The sequence below is a fragment of the Ceratotherium simum genome, chromosome 7 (assembly GCF_057802395.1).
Source record: "Ceratotherium simum simum isolate JZ-2026a chromosome 7, ASM5780239v1, whole genome shotgun sequence".
NCBI classification, from domain to species: Eukaryota; Metazoa; Chordata; class Mammalia; order Perissodactyla; family Rhinocerotidae; genus Ceratotherium; species Ceratotherium simum.
This window is the reverse complement of record NC_141906.1, coordinates 53,973,212-53,989,697: the sequence shown is the minus strand read 5'-3', so window position 1 is coordinate 53,989,697 and position 16,486 is coordinate 53,973,212. Positions and strand designations below refer to the sequence as shown.

Below are 16,486 nucleotides of genomic sequence, written 5' to 3'. Positions count from 1 at the left end.
TCTACTCATGGTTTGTAGTACTATTCTGGGCTTCAGCTAAGAGCTGAGAAAGATAGACCCAACCAATCTTTTGACCTAGGTCAATTCTTCTACTTTTATCTGGCCACAATCTAATGGGAGTACATTTAACACCAGCTAAGGGAATATTTGGGGAACAATATGTTGTTTGTTAAATTTGATCTTCATCATAAAAAAATCCCTCTTAACAGAACCAGAAACTAATTTACTTTTAAATAACTAATTTATTTTAAGGTAATAGTACCTTGGAAAGAACATGAGTCAACAGTTCAGGGTTATAAGCAGCTATTTAACATTGGATAAGTTACTTGGGGTCTCAGTTTCCTCATGTAGAAAGTAACTATATAATTAAAAAATAATTTTTACACGTTCCTTCTTCTAGAAGAACTTACGGCAGGTACTTGAAAAGTGAGAAAGTTGAAAGAGACAATTTCTAAGTGCCCTGCTGACATTTCTAGTCTGTGGTTCTATTATTATTGCCTTGGTGGATAAAGTGGAAGTGATGCAGAAATGTATCCCATGCATTCAGACATTTAAGTAACTAATATTCACTCAGTGACTAATGGCAGTAATAAAGAATCACAGAGTAGGATGCATGGAGGAAATATGAACCTTGGGCAGAGTTCTCAATGTTAAACTTACTAGCACAGCAATATAACGCAGTTAATAAAAAAAATAGTTTGAGTTACACACCTAAAGGGACTGAGCTCACTTTTACCATGAAAGAAGAAGAGTAAGATAAGAATAACTTCTCTGTGGGCCGGCCCGGTGGTAGAGCGGTTAAGTGCGTGAGCTCTGCTTCGGCGGCCCTGGGTTCGCAGGTTCGGATCCCAGGCGTGCACTGACGCACCTCTTATCAAGCCATGCCGTGGCGGCCTCCCATATAAAATAGAGGAAGATGGGCACGGATGTTAGCCCAGGGCCAATCTTCCTCAGCAAAAAGAGGAGGATTGGCATCGGATATTAGCTCAGGGCTAATCTTCCTCACAAAAAAAAAAAAAAAAGAACAACTTCTCTGTGGAAAAATAGAACCTTGTTTTTCGTTCATATGATATGAAAGCCTCCAGGGGTTAGTCAGCTAGTTTGCTTCATGTTGTATCAAAGCTGTGGTTTCACTGATTTGTGTTTTCCTTTTCACCTTACTTTAGGGAAGTCATGGAACTTTCGTAGCTCAAGCTGCCTTAAAAATCCCATTTTAAATAGAAGCTCACTGACCACACCCCCAAAAGTTGAATATAGCTGCAGATGGAAGTAGATGCATTCCATCCTTGGCTCTACATTTGGTGGCTTTCTGGCTGCTATGGCTAGTCACACTATGTAGCTTTCAGGGCAATTCAGTGTTTTGTTTTTGTGAAATTGGTCTTTAAAAATATAGAGAAATGAGAAAATGGGACAAAAGACCTTGACTATAATATTACTTCTAAAGGCATTAGGGAATAGTAGAAGAGGGGTGAGTCCCCTCTCCCCTCTGAGGTGATTTGCCTTGATCTACTCCTTTGTAGCAGAGTCAAGAGCAGCAGAAGCCTGGCCAGATGTTGCAGTTCTGGTGAGCCCTGGGTTTCCCAGGACTCACTCGTGGTCAGCCGCTGCCTAACCCACAAGGACCCCTGTAAACTCTCAGGGAAGCTGGAGCCAGACGATGAACCACAGACTCCGCTCTGCCTATCTTATTACAGGAGCTTTCCTCCAATAGTGTAAAAGTGCCAGTAGTTCCCTTTCCTTATTCTGCAGGGTTGGTACTCAATATTTACTTTTTCCAAACTAATTTATATTGTTTAAGGCATACAAAGATGGAAAAGCTATAAAAATGAAGTTAAGGGAATGTTTGACACAAAAGCCAGGTAGTGTTGTAGTGGTCACTTGTTGGAGGGCAGGGGAGATAGTAATTCAAAAGGGGCACACAGAGGTCTTCAAAGTTATCAGTGATCTAGGTCTTAGATGGGGGATGTAAATGGTGTTAATTTTATTATTAAACTTAAAATCGTAGCTCTCTTCAGCATGTATGTTTAACAATAATGAAAATAAGATTTACAAATGAAATATGACATCTGCAAACCTAAGTTTACAATCTTGCTTTACTATTTATTATAAGTGCGAACTTAAGAGTTTTCTATATATCATAACTGGTCCTAGGTGTTGTAGAGAGTTCCATTTTGTTTTTCTGGGTATTCAACCTTAGCTTTTTTCAGCTTTATTAAAAAATAATAACAACAACAACGCTTTTCCTTATGTATACCATCTCTGTTTTGGATCAATCCCCAAAACATGTCTTCATGTGTGAAGTGGAAATAACAGCGAACTTCACCAACTGCAGTGGAAATTAAATAAAATGACATCGATTAAGTGACTGGCACGTAGTAAACCTTTAGTTACTGTCAGCCCCCATCCTCCCAGTTCTAGCCATATTAAGTTAACATAATATATCTGTTCGTAAGGGTTTATCCAATAGTTTTATTTCTAAAGCTAGAAAAATAAGGGTAAGTATATGGTGAACTTAGAATTTACTTGACACAATTAGTATGCTCAAAATCAAACTCTACCAAATGGCCGTATTCCATTTTTACTGAGGGTGGATAAGTATATCTGAGTTTATGAGGAGTAAAAATGCTTTAAAATACTGTAGAATAATAACACTTAAGACTGTTTATAGAGCACTTACTATTATCAAGCAGTAAATGCTTTACATTATCTTTACCTTAATGAGAATGATAAGAGTACCTACTGCATAAGGTTGTTAAGAAGATTAATTAAGTTAAGACCTGTAGAGCACTTAGTATTATGCCAGAGCTATAAGTAATATTTTCCAAATAAAACACACACAATATTGTAACCCTCCCACCAACCCTGTGAAATAGGAATGTTATAATCCTTGTTTAGGTGGAAGCTAGAACATCAACAAACGGCCAGGCCAGAACTTGAATCCATGTCTGGTTCCTCCAGCATCTGTGCTCTTAACTGCTATGAATCTGGGGTGTTTAAGAAAAAGTTAAGAATTTGGGCAGAGGATGAGGAAAAAAATTGTGTAGCTTTAAAGTGTCTCACATTATAATGCTAGGAATGGTATAAAGGACAAGGTTATAGAATAGAGATGAATTTTGCAAGTCATTGGGCAACATTTATGACTTCTGATGCTTTCTAACCCTTTACCCTACATTTCAAAGGTGTCAGCCCATTTAAAAGAGGGCATTGTGGATTATTGGAAGATCTTTAGTTGTATCAAGCTAGTATGTAAAATTGGTTGATTTAGTCTTGTGACCGTTTTCATATTCAGATATAAAATTCTTTTATTCCCACAGATCCTGATCTAAAAACCAGTGTGTTATTAATTAGATTACATCATTCTGGTAGGAGAAATCCTAAATGAATAAACTGTCATTTTGTGGGAAGTGAACAAAATGTGGTTACATCTACAGAGTGGTCTGTCTGCCTTCTCCTCAGCTGCCTGAACGGTGCAGGAACATTATGAAGAGTCACCCTTACTTGATAAATACAGGATACACTTCTTTTCAAAATTTAACTCTCTGATGGCAGAGGTAGTTTGTGTAGTATGGTTGTTGCACATTTGGTTATTGATGATAAGTGACATTCTAAATAACTGAATAGTAAAAAATATGTTCTTGATATGGAATAAAAATAGTTTTGGAAACTCCTAAAAAATATGAAGAAACAGGACACTCTCATTCACTTTACTTGTCATACTCTTTTCTTTCTGTTACTTATTCATTTGCAGGTTCATAAGACATTTTGTGCCTGGCCTTGTACTTGACACTGGAATATGAAGATGAGTTCAGGTTTTAAGAGCACATGCATACAAGAAGGGAAGGGGAAATGCACCATCAAAGGATAAAGAGAAAAGAGTGGAATACAGTTTAAGAACAGTGCTACCAAGTCTGAAGCACAGAATATGCTGCAGATTAAAAAAAATACTAAGGCAATGAAAATCCCTTTTTAGCCATGTTGATGTACAGAGCAAGAAAAAGAACAAGGAAGGGTGAATCTGTTGTTTTGGGCACACGGTACAAAGTAAGAGATGCATTGGGGAAAGAGAAGCTATTTAATGGCTATTTAGCTTCCTTCTTATTTATTAAGCAAAGCATCGAATTACCTTAAGCTGAATTTCACAAATCGCCAATTTCTTAGTAACCCTGTAAAGTAATTGCTATCCCTTCCCCTGCTTCACTCGCCTATTTTATAGCTAAGGAATCTGAGGCTCAGAGAGATGACACAGCTAGTAATTGGCAGAGTCAGGATTTCCAATAATGCTTGTCTTTCTTCAAAGCTATGTTCTTCCTGATATTTTGTATGGCTCCCCAGCGTTGCCTCAAGTCCAGATCCCTAAGGACTCAGTTTTCAGCAACCCTAAATTTGTCCTTAATTTTTCTGTACTTGGGACTTTGAATTATATAAGCTCCAAAGGGCTCAGAACAAAACCCCTTGAGCTGGAGACCCAATACTGGAGTTCTGAAGCTTGAATCTCCTAAATTAGAATCCATAGCTCTTAGGGAGTTACCTAAATTTTGACCTTTTGACCCTAAGGTATAAGTCCTAAGTGCTGAACTGAGGACAGCAGTGGAACCCATACCCCAGCTTCTAACCCTGAGCTCTCAACTGTCAGTTAAACTGAGGCAGGAATCAGAAGTCCCTTGGGGGAGGGAACTCCTGTGCATTCCAGCTATAACGGACATATTTGTGTTTTCTCTGGACTACTGACTTACGCGAGTGTGGTTCTCTATGCCTGGAGGGCTGCTTCTCCTCTCCCTCCCCTCTGCTAACTTCTCTCTCATTCTTAGAATAAGTGACATCTCTTCGGAAGAGATCTCTTTCTCTGACCCATAGACTGAATTGAAAACTACGTGTTATTCATTTATATAGTACATCACACCTTCCCTTTTATAATATTCATCACCCAGTAATCTTTTGTTCACTTCTCTCTTTTCTGCCATACCTTAAATGTCTTTCTGTGCTGTATCTCCATGTGCCTAGCACAGTGCCTAGAACTATAAATATTTGAACTGATGAATGAATGAATGAATGAACTGTTAAGAACCTGATGGTGGATGTGAGGTTTGATTGTGGTATCTAAAATCATACCCCAACAGCAAAGAAAGGCATTCCACAATTTTTATTTCTAAATAAATTAAACTATGCACTGCATCATCTAACCTTCTCTTTCTCTACATTTGTTCTCTCTAAGACATGCCAGGCTTCAACCTGCACTGGGAGCAGTTGGATGTAGCCTTTGTGGTAGAGATTGAGAGCATGTTCCAGACCTATTGCTGAAGACCATTTCTTTAGCGCTGTTATCTCTGGCAGTCAGCAGCTTCAGCTTGTGCTGAACACACGATTTCAATAATTCTAAAGTTTGTATGACATCACATTGCCCTCCTTCTCACCCTCAGAATCAGAGTTGTTCATCCTAAGCCTCATATAAACAACAACTTAAAATGCAGATGGGTGAATCTTAGTTAAAGGCTCATTTTTTAAGATAATGGACTGCCTGAAATTGAATGTGGGTGTCTTTCCTGACAGATAGCTTATAGAAGGGAAAAATAAGCTCAGAAAGGTGAGAACTGATGATGCATCAGTGACTCATAATAAAAAATTATCCACTTACCATTTTGTCTGTGCATATGTTTTCTTCAGTGATTTCTGAAGGAGTTAATCATGGCAAAGTCAAATTCACTTACAAAGTGTGTGCTGGGTGTTGTTGGCTTGGCTCTTCTGGTCCACTCTCAACCCTTTATATGCTGTTCTCTGCCGGGGGGGATGGCTTCAATGCAGACCTGTGTGGACTGCATCAATGGGGCTCTTTTGTCCCCAGGCTTTGGGTTGGGTACAGCCCATGGAAGGCACCTATAGGACATCAGATGGCAGGAGAATGAGGTTGAGGTGTCAGTTCCCCTGGCTCTCTTCTTGAGAATTGGCTGCTACCCTCTACCAAAGGTCAGAAACTCTGTCAAGTGGCCCTTGTCTTACAGTTACCCTGTTTAACTTGTAGTAACTGCACCCTCCTTATGCTCCTTCAGGCCTAAGCCTACACTGTCCTAGACCTGGGTACTGCATGGCGCCATGTTGGGTTTCCCTAACTACTGCCCACACATTCCTAGAATCTCTTCATTAAATTCCTCAGATTACCCAATTTAAGTATGCTGTCTTTTTCCTGCCTGGAATCTCTTATACAGAGGTTATTTGTGGAATGGGAAAATATGCTTGTGTAATACACAGGACTGTGACAGCTTTTGATAATGGAAGCAAAGGGTTTAAACCTTTTTCTTTGATGAGATAATTGGGATATATTTTGATTGTATTACACGTAAACTTTTTAATATTCCCAAAAGTACTCTATCAAAATAGATCAAAATAAATGCATGTGCCCAGAGCTCTACCCAAGAGCATTGTAAAGAAGGAAGACATGACACATGAAATAAATTAAACCACAAACTGGAGGCTGAAAAGAAACAATGACATTTCAGAATTAGTTGTTTTATAAAAAGCCAAATTTCTATAACTGTTCCATTATCTATTCATGTTTTCATTCTCTCACATAGTTAGTTCTCTAAATTTTACAAACAAGACATCAATTGCTGATAAAAATAAACAAACAAAAAATATGTAACATGCACAAGACATTTTTCGGTCACTCTTTTGCCGGCTCCCAGCTAAAAGTGACAAACAGTTCGGGCTTCTGTCATTTCGCTGGCTGAGTAATAAGGCAGTGGTGTGATGTAGTGTGACTGATCAAACAGAAAGTTAGTATTTGATGAAATGAGAGGAGTCCATGGGGCAAACCGAAGCTAACTGAATCAAAATAAAGAATTGCTATCTTGAAAACTATCTGGAAGTTAAAGGGATTTGGTAATGCATTCTGAAGATAGGTGGTTATGCTCTGTGTGCGATGTAAAGGATAGGCAGAGAGCAGGAAAGATGGGAGAATATTCGTTCTGCCTTTAAGGACAAGAAAATCTCCAGTTCTGGATCAATGACAAGTCACAAGGATGCCATTAAAAAATATGCCTTTCAATCTCCCCATTCCCTATCGAGTTTGCTGCTTATTTGAAGTGAATATAAAATATTGTATATACACCAGGACACACTGTGGTTCAACCTATACTTTTTGTTCCTTTTTTGTTTGTAGGGTTGTATATCCTAGTGATTCGCTGTTGGTTTGATAGGGAACAAATAGGCTTTGAACTCTATTCCTTTGACAAGAGACATTCATGCATTCGACAGTTATGAACAAAGTGCTTACTGTGTGCCTCTCTGCCAAGCACTGGGAATCCGGTGGTGAATGAGGCAATATAGTCCTTGCTCTCATGGGATGAAAGAAAACCACTCTGATTGTTTACTGCTCCCTCAACCCCAGAGGAACGACCAGGGGTGTGTGGCCAGAGATTAAGTAGACAAGGTAAAAACCACCTCATTGTTATAAAATTAGAATAAAACTGCTTTTATCATTCATCCTCCTAAAGTAGTCTGCAAAATTGCTAGTTGTGTTGATTGTTAAACTCTAAATACCCAAGTCCAATTTTTCCCATGGAAAATTGTGCACATTTTAAAATATATATTCTGGAATTTCCTTTATTTTTACCTTCTGAGGAGGAATCTAAAAATCTACTCTGTGGCTCTTCCGTGCTTCCTGGAATAGTTACACGCCATTTACATTTTTAACACTTCTGCTTTGGTAGAATTGTGGTTTAATTCAAGTATTTTCAAGGATTTTGAAGCAAAAAATAAAATGCTAGATACTTAATATGGAGCTTAGTTTGTGGAGCCGCAGTTCCATTTGGTGAAAGTGCATCATAGTTGAACAGGAAGTAGAGGAAATTACTGCACATGCTCTGGACTCAAGCAGACAGTCCAATTTAACTTAGAAGCTAATTTTCGTTGCTGGCACTTTCAATAGAGATGGATTATTCCACCTCTCACTATCTGGGACAACAGACACTATTTTGCCAGCAAAAAGAATTGGGAAAATAAGGTATGTGAAAACTCATGACCTAATTTTCATGACCTAATCAATATTTGAGTACCAAGGGGGCAGTGGCTAGTTACACTCCTTCCTAGTACTGGTTTATATAGTGTGATAAAACAAATTTTAAAAATACAGACATGAAAATATAGTTTACTAAACACTTAACCATGCTAAATCTGGCTAAATGGATGAAGCAAAATTCTTGATAAATATTTTTCTTAAATAGAAGAGCTGACCTTGCAAAAGTGAACCCTTTAGCTGGAATGAAAATATCACTTCTGTTGCCATAGTGCTTTGGGCTGTTGTTCCTCTTTCTAGTAGATAATTTTTCTAGTTTACATTTGCAATTAATGCACATTTCTCCCATATAGCCTTATAAAATCCATTCTCAGAAAGGTAATATAATCTAGCAATATCTAGTATCTTTCTTGAAAGGCTTCCAATGTTTGTTACCTAAAAAGTTGTTTTACACATTTTGCTTTTGCTTTTGAAAGTCAGTGATTAAGCAACACCACTTGCGACAAATTAATATACGTAGAACCTTTTGTTCTTTCAACTGCAGTTAGGGAAGATAAGGAGGCAGCAAAGCATGCATTTTGTTCTGGCAGCATGCAAGCAGCTTTCCCTTTATCTCATTCCCCGGGCAAGGAGTACTGCCTTCATTGTGCATGCAATAGTTATCTTCCTCAAGCAATCTCAAACGGCTCTATAAACATTCTGTATCTGGCTTTTCTGTTGACAGAGTGCTAAAGAGATGAGATAATCCAGCTTTTTTTGTACAAACATATCTGAAATTTACGTCACTGCATATGATTAATATTTGTGGTGGCAACGACAGAGACAGGAAATGCTTTAAAACTAAAGAAAAGACTGTCTATGGAAATGTCTTTGCTGTTCCTTCAAAGGATGGAAGTTATAGGTTTGAAAGCCATGATAGTTTAGAAGGAAATAGGACTTAGGACTAGGTCTTAAGGACTTAGGTCCTTAGGACTAGTGGCTTGCTAAAATGGAACTTACCATTATTCAAATAAATAGGCGTTAAAATCAATATCTTAAAATTTTAGAGTTAAAGATGTCACAACTCAAGCTTATTCTACCTCAATGTAAATTTAGAGGTGTTATATAAACAAATAAAACTTTGGAAACCAGAAGTACAAGTTGAGATATGAGTAAAGTTACTGATTATATTTTTTCTTTCTGCAAAAGGACAAAAACCATTTACATCAATTACCATTGCAATCTCTGCCTTTTCACGGGCCTTCTAATTGAATAACAGCTGAAAATTTCTTGTTCATATAAATGCATATTCCTGTGGCTGTAAAAAACAATGAAACCCAAATTTAAGTACTTTCCACATTCATAATTTCAGTTGACCCTGGAAATAATCCTGTGACATAGACTGGAATAATTATTTCTCCCATTCTTATGGAAGAAAAAGAACAAAAAAGAGGCTTGGTTCATGGTCTTTTGGTACTTGGTACTATTTTTTGTCTTGTTTTATTTTTTTAGATACATGAGAACTTTTCTTGCAAGTTCTCACTCCCGGTACTTTCATCTCATTTTTATAAACCCCCTGATCCTAGCTCTTTTCTCCTTTAATCTTACAGTTTTTATTTTTCAAAACATTATCCACGTTCAGCAGACACCTCCTATCCCCCAATCATTGAACTTTCTCTTGTCTACAACAGAAACTATGGCAAGGAATATATACAGAAGACAAGAGAAGAAGTGAAAGGCTAAGAGGTTATTAGGAGCCAGAAAAGTGTCAGAGAGAAGGGAAGAGGGCTCAGAATTTTGGAAGGAGGATGATGGATGGTTGCTCATGTAACAAACCTTGATGACCTCTCGTCTCTTCTACCTCATCCATCCTGTTAACTCAGAAATACTGCTGCTCTTCTAAAAGCTCACTTCTAAGAATCACCTTTGGCCAAAACAAACATTATATTCTGGCTAATTCTTATGAGGGGAAGTTACAGTCTCTTAGAAAAGACATTAGAATTAATATTTATTTTAAAAATGGAAAAGAATATCCATTAAGGATCACTAGCAATTTGAGGAAAAACTCTCATATAAAATATAGAGAACAAAGCACACAAACATAATAAAGCAACTTAAGAGTAAATTCTCTGAAGTGTTCTGATCTGCATAGAGTCTTTATCACTAATATCTCCAGAATTAGATAAGGGAAGATATGTGTCTTTGAAAGCAGAAAAGGTGTTATAAAAAGAAACATTTGACAAACAAAAAGATGTTCTTGAAAATTAAAAGCATAATAGCAGAAAATAAATTCAAAAGATATATTAGAGCATAAAGCTAAAGAAATATCCCAGAGTGTAATGCAAAATTATAAATAATTGGAAAATAGAAGAGACAAGATAAGAAAATTAAAGGTTAATTCCAGAATGTCCAACATCCAAAAAGGAGTTCCAGAAACAACACAGAAAGCAGGAAACAAAATTATCAGAGAAATAAGTCAAAAATATTTCTCAGAAAAGGACACGTTTTTCCAGCTTAAAAGGTTTATTGAGTCCCCAGAACTATGGAGGAAAAGAGATTCCTTCTTTAAAAAAATGTAATTTTAAGGCACCAGAGACAAAGAGAATATCCAGAACTATATTTCTCAATAGCAACTATAAAAAACAAAATCTGACAGAACAAGGCTTTCAAAATTATTGTCAACCTAGAATTCTCTACCCAGCCAAACTACCAATTAAGATTGGAGACAGTACAAAGTCATTTTTAGACCTGCAAAATCTCAAGAAATTTACCTCCCATGCATGCCGTCTCAGTCAGCTACTGTAGGATGTGCTGTACTAGAACATGAGGGTAAACCAAAAAAGAAGAGGATCTGGGATATAGATGATAAGGAACCCAACACAAAAGCAAAGCAAAGAGAATCCTTGGGATGATGCTAAAAGGAAGATTCAAAGACGACATATTTCATCAAGTCTAGACAGCAACTGGTCCCGATTAGCTAAGAAGAGATTCTTCAAGAAGCCAAAATTGAAAAAGCACATAGTGTGTTGGGTGTATTAAAAGAAGGTTTACATTGAAGAAGAGAGTTTTGTTGGATTAGTCATAAGTACATGGAGCATTAAGCATATGAATAAAGAAAGAGAATTTTTTAAATTTTATTATTATTTTTTTATTGAGGTAACATTGGTTTATAACATTATATAAATTTCAAGTGTACATCCTTATAGTTCAGTTTCTATGTTCACCACCCAAAGACTAATTACCATCCATCACTGTACACATGTGCCTTTTTACTCCAGAAAAAGAATTTTTAACAACTGAGTTTCAGGATATAGAGAAGCCATACCAGAAAAGACAGCACAGTTACTACTTGTCATTCCTATGACTAGCACTTGCATTGTCATAATGTAAATAGTTATCTAACAAAAGTTATGATATAACTATACTGGACCCATAAGGGACTATGAAGCATGTTTGTGTGTGTCCATGTGGGTGTGTGTGTGTATAAGAAGGGTGTGAAAGTGTGGTGAGAGACTGTGAAAGTGAGCTAAATCCTCTACTTTTGTAATGAGAAGTCCACAGATAATGCCAAACTTGGAAAATCAAGAAATAGTAATATTACCAAGTTATATGAATATAAGGATTTAAATTATAAAATAATCAGCTACAATGGTTGAAATTTATTGCCTCTGGGGATCAGGAAATGGGGAAAATGAAGAACAAAGGAGTACTGTTTCTTGTAACAAGCTTATAGAGTCCTTAAAATATGTACATGCATAACTTTGATAAAATTAAAAATGGAGTTGAAAACAAAATAATAGCTATAGAAAACAAAATGCTTGTAGAAATCATTCCCTTATTACCTAATAAAAGTTACACAGACATTATCTAGAGATCCACCTTAGAAATTATTAGTATTATAATGTATGTTTGGCCATTGGCCCTTGATATCATTTTTTAAGTTTACAAAGTTGTCTCTTTTATAAAACATCTGCCTGTTTGGTTTTGAAGAGAGCTTGGATGGCTAAAGGATTCACTGTTGAATGAAAATCAATGAAAAACATGTGTGAATATGGCAGCATACTCTTCCAGCTTCTTGGAGAACCATAATCTATTTCTGAGTTGCAGACATTTTGCTAACTTCTTTGGGCATTACACTGCCGTAGACAACATTGCCTGGAAATTTGGTAACAAGACGGATAAGGGCTAGTAGGGAAAGAGATTTAGGTTCTCTAGGCCTGGCCACATTGGAGGGCAGGATGTCTTATGGGGTCTTTGGATCTATTTAAATTCTCTTCATACTGGGAAGTTTGTGACAGTCTTTAAAGAGAGTTGGCTCTTAGAACATTTATAAAGAACATTTAGTGATAGCGATAAGGTTTGAGCCCTTCAAGCTCAAAAAGACCTTAAGACATAAAGTTATGAATCAATAAGGAAAAATTCCCCATTATACATATTTTGATCAGAGGATGAATCACTTTCTCTTCTTATCACAGATCGAAGGCCAGCATTGAATGTTGGCCACCTCTTTGACCACCATCTCCATCACAGACGCATTCCTTCCCACTTGCCACCTTGATCACAATTTTCTCAAGTTTCCAATGATTTTTAGAACAATACCTAACAGAGTCCAAGCATTAATTGTTCCTGTTAATGAAACCTATGCTATAGCATCTAGTTGATCCCTCTGCTGGAGAAAGCTCTCTACCTGCACCCAACCCCTGTCTCATTCTCCCAAAATGTAGTCTCACCTGATTCCTCATTCTTCCATTTTTAGCATGTAACTTTCTCCCAGAAACTAGGTTAGATACCCCTGCTACAGGTTTTTTATGACAGTTGATAACTAGGCCTTGTGCTAATTCCCAATTTCTCCCTTTAGTATATAAGATTTACAAGGGCAGAAAATTTTCTACTTTTTTTCATCATTGGTTTTCCTGAACCTTATACAGTGCCTGGCCCTGGCATAGGAGGGACTTGATAAATATGTGTTGACTTGAATAGATTTGCTATTTCCTCTACTTTTTTTTTATATTTTCACACTCTATATTATATTGGTGACTGATTATGGGTCTTTCTTATGTCTATACCATCTGTGATTGAAACATACATATTAATCTCTATGTGAATGGAAAAGAGAGATTATGAGAATTGCCAGTGTCTCCACTCCAAATTAGAATGTTAAAATCTGCAAAATGTCTGGCTTTCTTAAAGGAAAAGTTCTTTGAATCCATTAACAAGTAAATACATCTTCATTTTATATTATAGTTGGTCTAGAGACAATGAGACAACATCTAATACAGTTGAGGATTGCATTAGATGAATGGCAGGTCATTTGGCACACTAAAATCCTCTTAATATGATTTGTTCACAATCTCTCTGTTTTATTACAGCCGGAGTGCTGACAACAGACTGGCCCACCGGCGGCAGACAATTCTCCGTGAGAAGGGGAGAAGGTTAGCTAATCGAGGACCAGCATACATGTTTAATGATCGCTCAACAAGCTTATCTGCTGAGGAGGAACGCTTTCTAGATGCAGCTGAATATGGCAATGTCCCTGTGGTGAGGAAGATGTTAGAAGAATGTCTCTCACTCAATGTTAACTGTGTGGATTACATGGGCCAGAATGCCCTGCAATTGGCAGTGGCCAACGAGCATCTAGAAATTACAGAACTTCTTCTCAAGAAAGAAAACCTCTCTCGTGTTGGGGATGCCTTGCTTCTAGCTATTAGTAAAGGTTATGTTCGGATTGTGGAAGCCATTCTCAGTCATCCAGCTTTTGCTGAAGGCAAGAGGTTAGCAACCAGCCCCAGCCAGTCTGAACTCCAGCAAGATGATTTTTATGCCTATGATGAAGATGGGACACGGTTCTCCCATGATGTGACTCCAATCATTCTGGCTGCGCACTGCCAGGAATATGAAATTGTGCACACCCTCTTGCGGAAGGGTGCTCGGATTGAACGGCCCCATGATTATTTCTGCAAGTGTAGTGAATGTAACCAGAAACAGAAGCATGACTCCTTTAGCCACTCCAGATCTAGGATTAATGCGTATAAAGGCCTGGCAAGTCCAGCTTACCTGTCATTGTCTAGTGAAGATCCAGTGATGACAGCTTTAGAACTTAGCAATGAGCTGGCAGTGCTGGCCAACATTGAGAAAGAGTTCAAGGTAGGTCTTTAACAATAGAAACTTCACCCTCCACAAGTCAAAGTCAAGGTATTCACAAGCTTCCACAATGTGTTCTGCGCTGTACTAGTTACTGTGGACAGGAGGTAATTTTATATGTTTTTTCAACAAGCTCTTTGTTGTAATTGTATATAGTAAAATTTATGATCACTGCAATTTAGATATCTTCTACTATATACTAGACATTTTATATTTATTATGTCTAATCCTTATCCCAACCTTGAGAAGATGTTAGTTCCTTTTCAGATGGAGAAATGAAGGTATAGCAAGGTTAAGTAAGGCCTAAGATCAACAACTGGTAAATGACAGATCTGGGATCAGAATCCAGGTAGGCTGCACTCTAAAACCCAGGTTCTTTCTCCTATAAAACACTGTTTCCATATTCAGAGCACGGTGACAGATGCTCTTGAGGAAGTCACAGCTTGACCTGATAGACAGATGCATACATAACTAACTATGATATAAAGAAGAATGAAATTACTAGCTAGAGCTGTAAGCCATGTGCTGTAGAAGTTCAGAGAAAGCAGTATTTAATTCAGTTTAGGTTTCAGAGAAGTCACGTGTAAGAAGGCATTTCAGCTATCTGTAGCAGAATGAGTAGGATTTGGGGAGGCAGAAAATGAGGAAAAGGTATTTTAGGCCCAGATAACAGCAAAAGCAAACACTCGTAGATATGTAATAAGTAGTCACTTAGAAGGAACTTTGAGCAGTGTTTTAATGAAAAGCATGTGGAGAGATATGGCAGATGCTGCCGTTGCCTGCGTGGCTTGTGCTGCATTTGGAAAGGATGAAAGCTCAGATTCCTAGCCCCAGGTCAGCCACACCCACACCTCTAAACCCCCTCCACAGGTTATCTGACCTGTCTTATACTCCTCATCACGTTCTGCCCTGCCTTATTGTTATTTATGATGTGCTTTTCTCCCTCACTCAGCTATATGCTGCTTGGAATCAGGTCTGATTCATCAAGTGCAGTGTTTTGCAAAGATAAATATTGGTTTTGTTTTCTCTATTCTATATGCCATGAGAAAGCTTGTCTTTACACTCTCCTGTGCAGTTTCTTGGTGCAGCTATCACTGAAAAAACACTGTTACAGCCCAGTATGGCACGTCATGTGTCCATCTATCCTCAGGTCCTATCTATCCAGACACGGAGGAGAGGGTAAATAGTGACTGGAACCCTCCAACTGCTCCCAGGATGGAGGAAGGTGCTTTACCTCTAGCCACCTGGTCGTTGAGAGTGCTGGACAAGCAAATGATCTTTACAACCCTGTCTCATACTTTCCTACTTTTCACTTAACTCCCAGGACTCAGTGATTCAGAGAACTTGGCCATATTCAAATTAAAACAGTCTCTTTGACAACTCATTGATGTTGATTATTTTTTAAATTTATATTTAATTTTTATGGAATTTCACTGCTTAAGTTTCAACATTTCTGTTTCCATTATAGAATCTTTGTTTATGCACTTTCTGTAAACCACTGAAGAATATTACATTCTTTATTCATTCATTCATTCACTTGTGTACATCTTTTGAGCCCATGTTTTGCACCACATACTGTATTTGGGGAGAGCTGAGAATGGGGGTGGAGGTGTACAAAACACAAAGACAATTAATCAGTAATCCTGCCCTCAGTTAGTTTATAATCTAATGGTAGAGGAAAGACCTCATTTTCAAAAATTAGTTTACTGTTGAAAGAAAGTAGAAATTAAAAAAACATTTTAAAAAGTATATCCTAGAACTTGGAAGTCAGCATTTTTTCTAATAAGAAACCTGACTCGGAAAGTCTTTGCATTGCACAAGGAGAAAGGGCAGTGCTTGGCCTTTTTTTAAAACCTTTTGCAAACACAAAACAGAAAAGCATTATACTTTTTTTCCTCTCTAGATATCAAGCATTGAAACAAATATTCTATTCGCCAAGACTAGTTTGGTCCACAGAGGTAAGAACAGCCTCATTTGAGGGTGAGCGCATTGCCCTTGTGTGTAAACTCTTAGGGAAACCACACACTCCCCCCACCCACGGGTACTGTCACACTAAACCAGTTCCCAGAGTCCCAGCCTCAGTTTACAACAAGACGGAACTTGGCAGGACTAGAGAAACTGGCATCTCTGGTGAGCTTTCTTGCTAGGTCTGCTGCTTCTACTCTTCAAAAATAACTTCCTTTTTTCTTATTTTAAAAGAATTTATGGTCATGTTAGAAAATAAAAATGAAGAAAATTAAAAAAAAAATCATTCCTAATTTTGCCACCAAGAAATAAACATTGATACACTGCAAATACACCAGTACATATCCTTCTAATCCTGTTTTTAGTAGTCAAGTCCCTTAGAGTCTCAGGGAA

General features: G+C 37.6%; 1 protein-coding gene across 2 annotated transcripts in view; it reads left to right on the top strand.

Annotated features, from left to right (window-relative positions):
* The window catches only part of TRPC6 (transient receptor potential cation channel subfamily C member 6), a 126,731-nt gene that overhangs the window by 70,907 nt on the left and 39,338 nt on the right, over nucleotides 1-16,486 (top strand). For both annotated transcript variants that reach the window (XM_004427410.3, XM_087433630.1), the window contains exon 2: nucleotides 13,357-14,131. In XM_004427410.3, coding sequence (XP_004427467.1) covers nucleotides 13,357-14,131 — 775 coding nt within the window. The remainder of the gene's footprint in view (nucleotides 1-13,356; nucleotides 14,132-16,486) is intronic.